Raw genomic sequence first — 15503 nt, 5'->3', positions numbered from 1 at the left:
GTGTGTAGGTTAGAAACAAAACCAGACTTTATGTATGAAGATGTATAAATAAAATTAAAACCTTATTTGTAGTTGTAAAAAATTTTTTCTGTCACTTATGCTACGTTATTCTTGTCTGCCATAGCAAGGTTAGGTGTTGGTGATATTTACGACAGCCGTCATTTATTTAGCTTGATGAAAAGTTGGCAACACTGAGTATGAAACAACCTAAACGGCAAAAGTACAGAATGGTACCAAGTTTCTTAGCTAATCTAACAAAACGAGTCATAATTTTTGATTTTCAACTTCTGTTACAAAAGCACAAAACTTCTTGTTGCTCTCTGTTTGTGTGTGTGTGTGTGTGTGTGTGTGTGAGAGAGAGAGAAGTGATTATTGACATTGGGGGAAATTCTCTGTTTTAATGTAGGGGTCAAAGTTCTTACAAATGCTCCATATTGTCGCTCTTTGATTTTGGAGAAAATCCTGTTTCAGTCATTTCTCGTGTTTGTTTCAGCTCTTATAAACAGATCAAAACCTGCCAGAGGTCCAATACCCAGCATAATGAACTGGTGTTGCTCATTATGCGACATAATGCAACACCAGCTCATAATTAGGTCGTATTGCAAGATCACGGCCTGATCTGTTAATACTCGTATTGTCCTGCAGCAGAATGTTTGTAGCAATCTGCTGCAGGACAAACTGGAACCACAATGCCAAATAAAAGCTACACTGACAAACTGCTGTCTTCATTCAAACTGCAGCATGAATAGTCTTTATTCACGGAGTGAAAACATGACGAATTGAACATGAACCTTCTTGTTTGAACAGGATGAGCGTCCCCAGTATTCATCCCTAATCCCTGCAGACATACCATGTACATGAAACCACACACACACACTCTTTGTTCAATAGGTGGAGGCTCCCTCTTTTTTCTTTCTTTTTTTTTAATGCACAGAGTGGGCGGAGTGATTTTTACAGGAACACTTGATCCCACATGCTTCAAATTCCCTGCACATTTGTTTTCAGCTGTGCTGCCGCGGAGGCCCTCTTGCCTCCAGCTTCTTCCCAGGATGCTGCTGCTGCTGCTGTTGATTTGCATCTGTATCGGTCCTCTGGTTCAGGTCCAGGGAGGTCTGGTTGTTTCCAGGAGAGATGGCCTGAGACAGGTATTTACTCTGAACAACTTATGAAGCAATTTGTATTTTATTTTATTTGCTTTTCTGCAAAGAAGCTTTGCTGTGTATTAGTAAAGAAATCTCTCTCTCTACACACACACACACACACATATATATATATATATATGGTTATGAAAATCTCTCACTCTCATTTTTGGGCATGCAGGCACTGATATGAACTGAACCGTAGCTGCTTAAGAACAGTTTACATTACCGCCTTCTGTTAAGGCGGTAATAATCACGTTGGCACTGCATGTGTTGCACCTCTGCAGATGCATGTTGTTCTACCAACCTAAAGAATGCTCACTTTCAAACCAAACCAAGCAATTCACTTTAACCCAATTACTAACTTGCATTCGCTTTCTTTTCTTGCCAGAGTAGTAAAATCTTGATTACGGAGTGTAACGAAATGCATGAATTCCTTTTGGAGAACGGAAAAACTTTCCGCAGGAATGCAACCCTATCAGTGTTTGTTTTTCATGATCTGTTTTCTGGAAGAAGTTCCCCCGCAGTGCCAAATATGCACACTAGCATGGTGAAAGTTTGCTGTAGTTCATCAACAATATGAAAGAAAGAGCATTTAAGAAGAAGAAAAAGTTTTTTAGTACCCAAAGAATGGAGTCTACACGTACAGTGGGCATGTAATTGATGTGGATTGTGTTTGAAACTCCCTGCCTCATTTTACTAGCATTGATTACATGCTATGTGTTTATACAGGCCTTTTCCCATCTGAGTCCTTGTTTATTCCTTTCGATATTCTCGCCTCAAGCACCTCTTCTAAAATCCATCTCTTTCTTTTCCTCAGTGCCCAGAGTCTGAGTCACCATCTCAGATTTGGAAGAAAATAAACCGTCTATGATCACATCCAGTCTATAACGTGGACTGTCCTTTCGTGCCAGTTTGACTTTTGCAAACAACATTCTTGTGCGTCTTCTACACTAAGCTCTTTGTCTGATCCTGGAACCAAACATAGGCTCATAGACACTCACATGTGCAGTATCCTCTGTACGCCGGAGTTGCTCACTGCACAAGAAACATAAAAACAGGAAACGTGTCGTCGTGTGTCAGCAGCAAACTAGGGGTGCTGACTACTCATTCGCAACACAACAGAAAACTTGTTCAAAGCTTAACAAATTAGGTTGCACATTCTATCAGGTCCACTTCTCACAGTCTACTCCTTTCTCTCTGCAACACTACAGCTGGTTCGCCACAGTGGAGCTTAATATGAATGCTCAGGCTAGTTAGCACTGCCACTCGCTAAGGAGTAAGTTGTTTCTCCGCCATTAGCACATTTAGCTACACATACGTATGCTTGATTGACAGCGCTAAGACCTTCCTTCTGGGTCTGATTGGTTCTAAGGATTTGATTTCCGGACAGCAGAGAAGACAATCCACAGCAACATATCCGTCCTGTATGACATCGTCTGCTGTTGGCAAGCACTGCTAATCCACCTTATTTGCTTTTGCAGATTCTCGTTAAATCCCTGAGTGGTTAGAAAGCAGAGCAGAGAGACGTTGGAGTAGGGGATAATTTGACTCAACACCAAAAAGAATTTGCACCATCGTTTAAAAAAGGTTTGATCTGGTATCAGATCTGGATATCTGTTACGTCCACCAAGGGCACAACATATTTGAGGACAAGAGACAAGAATGAAGGTTCCACAAAATATTTTATTCTTAAACTCTCTTGAACTTTAGTTTTTATTTTGTTCAGTTGCTTCGGATTTTCCTTGAAGAAAAAGAGTTAAATGCCCTCAGTTTCCCGTGTCCCAAAAAAAAAAAAAAAACCCCAAAAGTATTAAAAGAAAGTTGGACCTGGTGAGCCGATCATACAGAACAAAACGGTACAGCAGGGGGCCAACCCTATACAGGGCTGTCGAAGCCCCTACTAGTACCGGACTAAAGCAAAAAAGAACATAATACAAAAGAAAGACCGAAACCAGGACAACCGGTCCCACCAGGCCAAAATCACAACGAAAAAGCAAACAAACAAAGGCTAACAGAAATACCGCATGGCAGGCTGGAAACGTCAGCTGTGGCCCACAGCGACTGGACGTGCGCGCACCGCGTCAAGACGGTGGTGGTGGAGCGAGTGGAAGGGCGGAGATCCAACCTGCCGAAACCCAGCCACAAATTAACAACAGCGCCACAAATTAACGTAATCAAATGACCAAAAATAAGAAATTATCCAAACTCCAAAATATATTAACAAAAGGTCATTCAACTAAAGTCTATAAGAAAAAAAAAAAAAAAGAAAAAAATAGACAAAAAACATCATTATGTGCCCGAAGCACATAACAATATCCCAATCACTTTCAGCTACCGATTCCTTTGTAGAGAGTCTGAAAACTTGTTGCGCCACCTGCTGTAAATATCTGGGAAATGTTCATGTTTAATGCCAAACAGTGAGACATTTCTGGTTCACCGTGTTTTTCCTTGCCTTCAGGATGCCAGAGAAGTTACAGGATCCAGTTCAATAAAGGTAATCATCTACATGAGCTATAATTAAATGGATATATAAGCAACCATAACATCTCTTTGCAATTTCTCTCCCACAGAAAAGAAGTACAGACAGGAAACATGTAAGACACACAGATTATTATTTCTGTTGACATTTATGTTTGGGTGAACTGTGAAAGATGTAAATAGATTATTATGATCCAAACTGCTGTGCTTGTTCTGTCTTTTCCCTTAAGACGTTTCTCTCTTTTCTGACTCGTTTGGTGAACGACGTAAACAAGCAGAAAAACTGGGGATATTTTCATTGCACTGTGTTTACACTGATGACTTAGTTTTGTTTACAGACAATTTATTTTCACATGAATTTGGTCAAGAGCTCAGAGGGCAGAACACAATAGGTCGACCCTCGTCTTGACCACCAGCCTCTTCTGATGCTGTGTTTTTACCACATCCGTTTATAGAGTCTCAAAAGATTTAGCGTGCAAAGAAAAAGAAGAAAAAAAAAATCACATGCTCTGTGAAATTATAGGAGCAGAATAACAGCAAAAAGTTAGTTTCTGGTGATGTTTTAAAATGAAAAACAACCACAGAAGAACAAGAGCATGGCACATTAAATTAAATTGTCTTCACCAGATATCAAGATGATTGAGAGTCCGTCATTCTTTAGTGGGTGTACCTTTTTTGTAAGAGGAAAACGACAAAAATGACAAAAATAAAAATAAATACGATTGCGGTCTCAGTTGGGTTCAGACAGAATCTTTGACAAACAATTTCTCAAGGCAATTAACACATTTTAAGCTAAATGTTTTGTTGAAGCTAAAACCTTCAACAAAACAATGGAAGAGCTTCATTTCAAAAATATCTTTCGTCTTTCCTAACCATGTTACCTTTCGTGTTCTCGAAAAGGTGGAAGTGCACAGTGTAAGAGTTGCCTGCACGGTGACGTCCCGCTTCGCCCGCACGGTCGTGACCTCCAAGGCTCTGAACGCGGCAAACGCCTCCCAGGAAATCGGCTTTAAAATGGATCTGCCGAAGACCGCCTTCATCACCAGCTTCAGCATGTCAGTCAGAGCTGCGGCTCCGTACGGCAAGCCGTTGAAAAGGTTCCAACAACTGAAACCTTTGACAAATCTCACCGTGTCTCTCACAGGGAGATGGACGGTCACGTCTACGCTGGAGAGGTGAAGGAGAAGGACAAAGCCAAAAAGCAATATGAAAAGGCTGTCTCCAAAGGGCAATCTGCTGGACTTGTCAAGTACGTGGCACTGGGGAAAATAAAAAAGATGGCGAGAATATAGATGTTTGAACATTCGTTCGTTAAAAACATCTATTTCCCCTGCAACAGGGTCTCTGGGAGAACGATGGAGCAGTTTTCCATGTCCATCAACGTTGCTGCGAAGAGCAGCGTGACTTTTGTTCTGATCTACGAGGAACTGCTTCAGCGGACACTGGGCCAATACGAGATTGTGACCCGAGTTAAAGTGGAACAGCCTGTGCAGGAGTTTCAGGTTAGAACCTCTTCTCTTTCAACCAAAGAAATGTCTAGAGAGCCAAGGCGTTGTCAGGTTTTAGTGGTATTCCTCAGTGAAACGTGTGAGCTTTTGTTTTTGCGTGACAGATTACAGCGGACATCTACGAGCCACAGGGCATTGCTTTTGTTGAAGCTACTGCAACTTTCCTCACCAATGAGCTGCTGAATCTCGTTGAGAAATCCACCACAGACACGAAGGTGACAGGTTAAAACGTGGCCCTGACCTTTAGATTAACACCAAATTGTTGTTTCCAAGTGACGTGATTTTCTTTTTCTCTCAGGCACACATCTCTTTCTCACCAACAGCGGAGCAGCAGAGGTGTGCCCAGTGTCCACAAGGCTTGATTAATGGAGATTTCATCATCAAATACGACGTGAAGAGAGAAAAAGACTTTGGGGAAATTCAGGTTAGTTAGCATCACTTCTTTTTTTTTGTCTCAGTACGTAAGGTCTGAACTCAATTAATGCATTGATTTTCATTTGATGTCCTATTTACTTCCAGGTTGTGAATGGATACTTTGTGCACTTTTTCTCCCCCCCTGACTTGGCCAGAGTCCCAAAGAATGTGGTGTTTGTAATTGACAGGAGTATATCGATGGAAGGAAAGAAAATGGTTCAGGTAAAATAGGACAAAAAGCAAACAACTAAAATGTTCACAGCCCATTAACTTTTTCTCGTATTTTTTTGTTTGTTTTGTTTTTGTTTTGTCGCATTACAGCCAAAAACCTTCTTGTGTTTTTCATAGTGCTATCATAGACCAGTACAATCAGTAGTACATCATTGTGAAGAAAGAAATTTACTTGCAGCAAAAAGCTACTGAAAGTTGTAGATGAGACTTGAGCAGAGTTGCATGGGAAAGGAATAGCCAAGGCTGGTTTATCACGTAGAAATCCAGCGAGGTTTTGTGCTGTAATGTGACAAAAAAAACAACCAAAAACATATCACCTGCGATCAAACTGAGAACTTTTTTCAGACTCGGGATGCGATGGTGTCCATTCTGAAAGACCTCCATGAAGATGACCACTTCGGTATCATCCAGTTTGATGACAAGATCAGTAACTGGAAGGAGCATCTCACCAGAGCATCAGAGGAAAACATTTCAGCAGCCAGCCATTTTGTCAAGAGCATCAAAGCACGTGGAGGTGCAAACAATTTTTCATGTCAATAATGAAAAAATTACAAAACGTATATTTTTTTGGAAGTTTTCTAAGTTTTTTTCTTTTCCAACTGAACTAGGACTATTTTGCAACCCTGAATCCAAAAATGACATCCATTTTTTTCTCAATCAGATCTCAATTTGATTTAGAGAAATCTGATCTGACAAAATTGATGAGGTTTTTGTAACATTATCGGTTCATTTCCGTTAATATTTCTCATCTAAAAAAAGGTTTTAAGAGAAAAAAATTATTTCTAACAGTGTATTAATTAAATGTTACAAACTTGGATTTCTGTAAACTGAATAATAAACACTGATAAGGGTAAGTACATGTAAATTGAACATTACGTCTTCATAAGTCTCCGTCTCTTTCCTGTCCTGATGGAGTCTCTCCTCCTGCTCGTCACTCATTGATCACAGATTCTCAGGATCCAGATGTGAGAACAAGTCGTGCATGTTGATGCTCATGTTGCATCCTTAGTTCAGAAAGTTGACCTGAATGAGCAAACCCAATGAGATTTTTGGATTCAGCTCATCAGAATTACCCTAAAACAGTTGAAAAATCCGAGACAGTTTTTTTCTTGATTGTTGACCAGTGTAATTCTTCAGTCCACTGAACTTTCATTGAAATAAATTAGACTTTTTCATCTACCCATTGCTCATAGATAAATAGCATTCTCTTCTGTTTTAAACACTCTGCAGCCCCATCGTTTCTTTACCTCAGCTTACAACAAAACCTTCTTCGTGTTCTTCTCTTTCAGCTACGGACATTAATGGTGCTGTGTTGAGTGCAGTGAACATGCTGAAGAGAGAAAGGCAGAACGATAACGTTCCAGAGAGAAGCGTGGACATGATCATTTTACTGACTGACGGGAATCCAAGCTCTGGTGAGCTGGGACTTATTAGCTTATCTTGTAAACATGAATGAGTACACCATTTCCGACAGAAGCCATACAGATTTCATTGCTCATCTTTGGTTTAATTCCACTTCTCAAAAGTTGGAGACACATCTGGCAAACTCTACCAAGTTTAAAACTATTGTCTTTACAAGATGTCTTTTCACTTTCAGGAGAGACTAGGGTTGAGAAGATCCAGGAGAAAGTCCGCTTGGCCAATGCAGGGGCCATGTCTCTGTTCTCCCTGGGGTTCGGTAACGATGTGGATTACTCGCTCCTGGATGTGCTGAGCAGGGAAAACAAGGGAATCGCCAGGAGAATCTTTGAGGGTTCAGATGCTGTGGTCCAACTCAAAGTAGGATGCTGAAGAAGAGTGAACGCTGAGCAGATTGTGGAGGATGAGGGGAAATGGAGAACGTACAGCAGAATCTGAAGTCTTGCCTTCGTTGCAGGGTTTCTACGAGGAAGTGTCCAACGTTCTTCTTTCAGAGGTGGACCTGCGTTATCCTGACAATGGAGTGAGCGCTTTGACTAAAAACCGATACAGCCAACTCTTCAGCGGCTCAGAAATTGTGGTGGCAGGACGGCTGAATGAAAACGACGTGGAGAACTTTCTGGTTGAGGTGTCTGGCCAAGGGGTGAGAAATGGACATGAAGCAATGAAAAAAAACATATTACTGTAAGAGGTGTTGCATTGTATAGCAGCTCTTTGCTAACGTGCCACTTCATATGTATCTTGAAAGGCTGAAGGGGACCTCCACAAACAGTGGAAGGCAGATGTGGTGAGCTGGGATGTGGTGTACCCAGACGAGGAGTACATCTTTGGTGATTTCACTGAGCGTTTGTGGGCTTATCTCACCATCCAACAGCTGCTGGAGAAGAGGTGCGAAGCACTTTTGTCCTTAAACTTTAATATGCTAGCCTAACAAGCCAGTCAGAAAATGTTTTTATGCCATGTTTATATTGCGATAAACTGGCGACCTGACCAGGGTGTACCCCGCCTCTCGCTGGAAACGTTCACTGGAGATGGGAACCAGCACCCCTCCTGACCCCACTAGGGACAAGGGTGTAAACTAAAGAAAATGGATGGATGGATGGATGTTTATATTGTGGATAAACAGTGTCTTGTCAAATTAATTTTGAAACTTAATTTTGACTCATTTTAACCACAAACTTGAATGTGTGGTCATGAGAACTTGTTTGACAGGCTAACACAAAGTGGTACATAATTGTGATGTGAACATAACACAAGTTTTCTTTTCTTTTTTTTCAATTGTTTTTATTTTGTTCGTTTCGTTTCTTGCTGAAATTTCTGCCCTCCTCCTACAACCCCTTTCTTTTTGTGCGTGGTCATTCATGCTACTAAATAAACGCGACCGCAGTGAGACTTCCGTGTGAACGGTTTACTCCCCAAAGCGGCCCGCATGCGCAGAGGAAGAATGTTGACGTGACACAGCCACGCACTGTTTACGGAAGTAGCAATGGGCGGAGCCGACCGCGAATCGATTTTAAAGCGTATTCAGAGCAATGGGGGCTGACAGTGTTGTCACGATATCACAACAACATGAAGGAAGCTAGCAAAAAGAAATCACAACTAATATCGAGGACCTTTTGTGGAGCGTCGACCGCACCTTCTGTAGGGAAGTTTGTTTAGATGTGTAGTCAGAGCCAGGAGTGGTTTGACACCGATGTGATGCGATCACAGTCATAAATTCCAGCCATTGTTTACATCTAGATTTACCGTATCTGACTTTTTCCGGTGCAAAATTACGACGCATGTCTCACGTATAAGGCAGATAAAATGCTCTCTCATTAGGCATTATTAGGCAATAACATGTATGCCAGTCTCATATTTTTCCCCCCTCTTCCAGTGATATTAGTCCTCAGCCGGAAAAAGATGAAGCCATCGCCAGGGCTCTGAACATCTCTCTGCAGTACAGCTTCGTCACGCCTCTCACCTCCATGGTGGTGACCAAGCCTGAAACCGAGGACACAGGAAGGAGTCCCTCCATTGCTGATAAACTGACTGAAGGTCATTTATTAGAGGCAGTTTTTTTCTTTTTAACTTTTTCCATGATGCCAAAATAATTGGATGTTTTCTGAATGTTTCCTTGTGTTTCAGACCAGCGTCAACAGGCGGAAAGAAATCGAGGTAAACTTCCCGTTCACATTTTGACGGATGTAATGGTATGAAATGTTCTTTTTGAAACATATTTTTATATAAAATGACGTGCGCTTTAACCTACGTCTCAGGCCCTACCGCTGCCAGTCGTACCAGAGCTCGAGGTGTGGGGGACGGTAAGCTTTATTGTGGTACTGTGTGTGCTGGAGTTGAATATTTTTGCAAACTGATTTACTTATTTTGTTTTTCGGATCATCTAAAAATGACCTGAAAGCTATTTTCCTATGAAGCCTTTGAGCTACTAGTGCAATATTGTATTAGATCCACTAGTAAATGGGGATATTTATCACTTCTTATACAGTTAAAACCAGATGTTTAGACTAAATAAAAATTCACATTATCTATTTTTTTTCTGTGTGACATTCAATCAAAACAAATGTTTTGTATTTTTATTGGTGAATTTACAACATTTGAGATAAATGGAGGCACATGGATGTATTTTTCGGCTCAAACACATGCAGCATCGTACTGTTCAGAGACAGGTTCTGATTTTCAGAAATATCAAATTAACCCCCAGGACAAAATCACAACACCATAGGACGATTCTAGAAATTATTTTGTTAATTCTGACTAAGGAAAAAATAAAAAAAGTATTTTTATACATTGTATGTAAATATATGGTCTTTAACACATTAGTGATGTTTCTGCTGTGGACGGAGATCCTCATTTCATAATTGAGCTGCCAGACAGAGAGGACGCTCTGTGCTTCAACATAAACGACAGACCGGGAACCGTTTACAATCTAGTCAGAGACCAGAAATCAGGTCGGCACTGTGCATTCTTCTAAATCACATGTTTCCTTCCTTGGGATAATTGAAGGAACAAGAAATGAATCATGTGCATTACTTTTCAGGTTTTGTAGTGAATGGCCAGATTGTTTCCAAGAAGACATTTACCCCACAAGCCAAGCACAACACATACTTTGGTCGTTTTGCTGTCACCCACAGAAAGCTGGGGCTGCAGCTGGACGTGAGCACTGACCATATATCAGTTTTCCACAATGGCAAGCATGTTAGGTTGCAGTGGTCTGATACGACCTCCATGAAAGATGACAGGTGAGTAGCATTGCTTTGAAATAAATTCTGTCACACTCTCTGGCATAATTAGTTTTTTGTGTTTCACTTTCACTGTCTTGCTTTTAGCTAGGTGCCCCAATTTTCTTCCTTTCTCTTCCAGTTTGGACATTAGACTGACTAACAGCTGCAGTCTGACTGTATCGCTGCGGCACACAGTTAAATTTAGGATCATCAGACACACAAAGATTTGGAAGAAATACCACGACCAACAAGACTATCTGGGTTTCTACACCCTGGACAGTCACCACTTATCTTCCTCAGTTCATGGACTTCTTGGTTAAGTAACTACATTAAGACTTTATATTGTGGTGCAGTAATACTGTACTTGTTGAATCTTTCAATAAGCTTTTAATCACACTCGACAGGTCAGTTCTACCATGGAGTTGAGTTTGAGGTGACAGATTCGCATCCAGGAGAAGAGGAGGGAAATTCAAATGCGATAATGTACATAAAAGGCCAAACCATCAATGTGACCAGGTAATTTGTTTTTCTTTTTGTAAAACGGGACTTTGAAAAAAAAAAAAGGGACTAAAGAATTATTCTTTTTTATTTTTCTTAATTTTAAATACTCTGAAGGCACTGGGAGAAGGATTTCAGCAGGGATGTGAAAACGGGAAATAACGTCCTCTGCTGGTTCGCGAACGATGACGGACACGGCCTCATCAACGGATCAGCGTCAGACTACACTGTGCCTCACCTTTTCACTTTTTAAATCTTAGAAACTCACCATATCTGCAACATGTAACATCATTGGTCTAAGGTGGTAAAATACTGTGGGTTTTGAATTTTCAGTTGTAAATCATTATGCAATTAAAACTTCTTTGTAAGCTGTGCTGAAGAAAGGTGCTGCAGATCGCTGCAACATAAGTTATGCACTATTGTCTGATGCTAACGTTTACTGATTTGTTTGTTTATAGAAGTGTTTGTGCCTGGTTTAAACTTTTTGCTCATGAGGCATTCAGTGGTAGTCATCTTTGGAAAGAAACTAACTATTGGCTTTGCGCAGTGTTTTCTACCTCTTTGGTAAAACCATAAGCTTCACATAGCTCACAGGGACTCTGTCGTCACTATTCCCTTTCTGTTAACAAATAAAAGTCTTCAGAGTGTGGAATTCATTTGGATTTAATCCATTTTACAATGATTCGTCAAAATAGATTATTTGTGTGTAACTGCTTTCAGAAATCAACAGAGTAAACGTGCGGGTAATGTATGCAGCTGTGAAGGCAAGGTTCTTCACTAAAACAGCGTCTGCCTTTATCTACTTAAGTGAATAATGGTTTATAAACCCATTTTTGCCATTTCTACTGTATTTCTTTAACTGAAATGAACAAATATTTAAGTCTTCTGTTTACACTACAATCATAAATTGATAACATTTGTAGATTTTTAAGTACTGAAATTCAGGCCAGTGCTGATGTTTCCTTTCTCAACAATTTGAAAGTCAAAAGCAGAAAGTGAGTTGCGTATATGTTCCACTAGGGGCAGAAGTGAGGCTAAACTAATGCATGCCCACGTTTATTTAAACAGAAGACGGCGGATGTTGATTGTATGACGTTTATAAGCTTATTTTTGTTTTAACAAGAAAAAAACCGACGAAAACCGAGTGCTATATCTAAATATTTTAGAAAAGTCATTAAATTAAAGTTGGACTAAATATTAAATTAGCTTTTGTAAGAGCTAGCTCTTTTGCAATCTTATAGCATTGAAGACCGAACCGTTTCTTAAAGACACTAATGCAGAAAAGTAAGTTAATTTCACTCAAAATATTTGTATTATTAGGATATTTCTGTTGCCTTTTATTAAATCGTAATGCGAGGAAAGTGATTTGTTTAACAGGTAGTCATCTTCTGACACTCGCTGCTAATTGAACAGGAAGAACACTGAGGTATGTTTTTTTCAGTGGTTTAATAAATACGTTGCTACAAGGAGCAATGTACCTTTCAAGGAGGTAAAATACAAGATTATTAATATGAACAATATTTAGAGACGAGCTTGAGTTATCTTAGTTAAATAATGTCATGTCAGCACAGCCATCCACCGGGAAAACTTATCTCTGCTCTCAAGCTTTATAGAGATGCTGATTTCGTTTTCCAGCGGGATTTGATCGCTTTCCATACGAACAAATTTACTAATACCTGGTTTGAAGGCCGTGGTACAGTTGTACTTGATTGGACAGCAGACTGAAGCCATTAAATGACATTTCTGTGTCTGTACGTTGAATTCTTGACACTTTACTGAATGAGTGTTTACATGTCAGGTTGGGTCTGAGCAGGGAACCTAAAATCTATTATGTGTGTGCATGCATGAGGAAACTCCTTGTACTCCTCTCTCCTATTTCATAGCTATGTGTGAGCTGTAGTAGACACAGGGTAAGTGTGTTAACCTCAGTCATGTCGGAAGTTCAGGAGTTGAGAGGGATTTTGTGGTGGTGGTGAGGGGCGGGTGGCTCTGTGCAGAAGTGTTTGACTGTGTGCATCTGTCTCCTTGTATGTTGGTGTTTTTGCAAGCCTTGCTGATTAACAGCAGATGTGGACAGGCTCTGGGTGTCGGGGGGCCAACTTCAGAGGGCCCCCCACTGTAATAAGTTTGGGCTCTGTTGTAGAAAATGGCAGCCTCTTCACACATGAGTGATATTATTGTTTGCTGAACACACTCTTAACCCCAGCAATATTGGAAACCAGGAAAAAAAAAAGTCAGTCTGAACTTAAAGGAGGAGTGGATGATTGTTTTATGGGAGGACGTCCATGTAAGTCTCCTGCTTGTCCAGCAGAGGGCATAAGAGAGCTGTTAAACCAATTTCTGCCAGTGCCGCTGAAATCGTGAAGGTCCTGCCGACTGGATTGACTGCATTAACTAATTTTACTCAAATTACAAAAAAAAATTTTATTTCATTAAATGAGTTACTTTACTGTATTAACTAACCTTGGAAATTACGTTTTAGACAAACATCTGAGTTCATTGCAAAACAGTTTTTAGAAACTGGCTTGATTAGACATTTGATCAGCATCACATGTTGGTCATATTTAATATTTGTCAAGCTATTTTTGGCTGTCTACTCTTAACCTGATAACAGCCTCATGAAGACTGAAGGATAGCCTCGATTTGATATTGTCAATGTAACAACCAAGTGTTAGTTCAAAGTTATGCCGTTACTGTCACTGATATTTCCTTGTTGAAATTGTCCCTGTCTGGCTAATTACTGAAAATTGTTACCTTATAAATTATAAAACAAATACATATTTACACCTTCATATTTGCACTAATTCCCCCTACCCCATGCTTTCTTTCTTTTTTTTTTTTTTTTTTTTTTTAAGAATGAACCAAAAGCCATAAATAAGCCAGAATTGGCCCTACTCCTGCAGGGAAGTTTTTCTTAAAATATCACTGTTTTTACATTGTATTACTTCATGCCAGTTCTTCTTTTCTAAGTTACAGTTTGACAGTTTTAAAACTTTCTCCTCCAGCTTCCTGTCTGTGAGTTTTTGCCTCCCAACCCGCACGTCTCGCTACCTTTTGTCCCCGTATGAATATTTCACATTGCTGCTGCCGCTGGTGCGTGATGCGGGGCACTGAGCGCTCATTGTGTGAACGCAGTGTGGGTGCTGCGGTATGCAGCCTCTTGCCGTGCAGTGTGTCGTGACAGGCGTGTGGCTGCTGACGCCAGCCGGCCGCCTGTCGGTCTGTCCGTTTGTCCATCAGCTCAGTGACACCTGACCGTTGATTACATTGTTGCACCCACACGCAGACATCGGAGACCAGGCTGCATGTTTTTCCTTCGTGGACAAAGTTCTCTGTTCACATTTGTCACTCGAGGGTGACACAGATCTATTATGTTGCAATGCTACTGAAAATGAAATTTAGATTTTGTTAGTAAAAAAAAACACAAACACGAAAATGACACAAATGGATAACTGAAAGTTAGAATTTGAAATTTACTATTGTAATTTTTTTTTCTGAATATGTTAAAGTTATAAGGATCTGGCAACAACAATAACACACTTTATAGTTTTTCACATTTTATTTAAAAACACATTAAACTAAACTTTAATGTGTTTCATTTGGATCTGGATTTTGATTGGTGGAGCCACGCAAAATGGCACATAAATGTGAAGTGGGAAGGAAAATGAAACATGCTTTTCAGGACAAAAAAAAATAAAATAAGAAAAAACTAGAAAGGGTTGTGTGCAGCCTCCTTTAGTCAAAACAATAACAGCTGCACGTCTTCTGGGGTATGTTTCTGCCCCATTCTTCTGTGCAGAATAGCTCAAGCTCAGTCACACTAGGTGGAGAGCAACGCAGAGCAGCAATTTTCAAGCCTTGCCAAAGATTTTGAATTGGATTTAGGTCTGGGCGTTTATCGTTATACACAAACATTCTTATGTTACAGACCACATCGCAGCTCAGGCTGTATGATTTGCATTGTTGTCCTCCTGTGAGATTAACCTCCACACAAATCTCAAATCTTTTGCAGCCTCGAATAGATTTTCTTCCAGGATTGCCCTGTCTTTAGCTCCATCCACCTTCCTGTCGATGCTGCCCATCCTCCCTGCCCCCCTCTGATCAAAAGCTTTGCCACAGCATGATGCTGCTACCACCATATTTCTCCGTGGAGACAGTGGGTTGCATTTAGAGAAAAAAAAAAAAGAATTTTGATCTTATCTGATCCCCTGGTTGAAGCTCTCTTTGCTTGGCATGTCAGCTTCGGATGGCCACGTCTTGATAGGTTTGCAGTTGTGGCAAACCTGTCAAGCACTTCAGATGGCAAGAAATGCTTCATGAGACGTTTGAAGGTTGGCGTATTATCTTAGAACCTGACTCTGTGTTAAGCTTTATCCCTCAGCTGTTTAGTTCGTCCCTTGGTTTTCTTCGTGATGCTTGTTCTTTAATGTTTTCCCTCAAACCTCTGAGGCCTCCACAGAACAGCTAACACAACACTGTTTATAATTAGATTAACTAACTCACAGGTAGACTCTATTTACTAGTTAGGTGCCTTTTAAAGCACGTCTTTGGATTTTTTTAGGGCTTTAGGATTTTTAGTTGCACAAATA

General features: G+C 40.4%; 1 protein-coding gene across 2 annotated transcripts; it reads left to right on the top strand.

Annotated features, from left to right (window-relative positions):
- The first annotated feature begins 18 nt into the window (after window positions 1-18).
- LOC106931357 (inter-alpha-trypsin inhibitor heavy chain H3-like) lies at window positions 19-11566 on the top strand. Of its 2 annotated transcripts, XM_015009447.2 has the most exons (22): window positions 19-1145; window positions 3601-3636; window positions 3713-3736; window positions 4521-4675; window positions 4765-4869; window positions 4960-5122; window positions 5233-5343; window positions 5427-5552; window positions 5648-5764; window positions 6119-6287; window positions 7063-7188; window positions 7371-7552; window positions 7650-7835; window positions 7941-8080; window positions 9069-9229; window positions 9320-9349; window positions 9451-9495; window positions 10030-10143; window positions 10233-10434; window positions 10556-10731; window positions 10821-10932; window positions 11032-11566. In XM_015009447.2, the coding sequence occupies exons 1-22, from the start codon at window positions 852-854 to the stop codon at window positions 11165-11167; spliced, it is 2910 nt and encodes a 969-aa protein (XP_014864933.2). In that variant the 5' UTR covers window positions 19-851; the 3' UTR covers window positions 11168-11566. The 2 variants fall into 2 exon arrangements, with proteins under 2 accessions (XP_014864933.2, XP_087861545.1); XM_088005419.1 differs by lacking the exon at window positions 11032-11566 and having other exon boundaries at window positions 10556-10736; window positions 10821-10898.
- Window positions 11567-15503: the final 3937 nt, after the last annotated feature.

This window comes from Poecilia mexicana, unplaced genomic scaffold, assembly GCF_051168715.1.
Source record: "Poecilia mexicana isolate PSO_F unplaced genomic scaffold, ASM5116871v1 scaffold_5, whole genome shotgun sequence".
NCBI classification, from domain to species: domain Eukaryota; kingdom Metazoa; phylum Chordata; class Actinopteri; order Cyprinodontiformes; family Poeciliidae; genus Poecilia; species Poecilia mexicana.
Note: the sequence above shows the minus strand (reverse complement) of the source record. Positions and strands in the feature narration are given on the sequence as shown.

Bases quoted from the DNA above. Each gene is read 5' to 3' on its own strand.
- LOC106931357 (XM_015009447.2), top strand. From the start codon at position 852: ATGTACATGAAACCACACACACACACTCTTTGTTCAATAGGTGGAGGC. The intron at 4,870-4,959 runs GTACGTGGCACT...CCCCTGCAACAG, and splicing joins CAATCTGCTGGACTTGTCAA to GGTCTCTGGGAGAACGATGG. The intron at 8,081-9,068 runs GTGCGAAGCACT...CCCCTCTTCCAG, and splicing joins CAACAGCTGCTGGAGAAGAG to TGATATTAGTCCTCAGCCGG.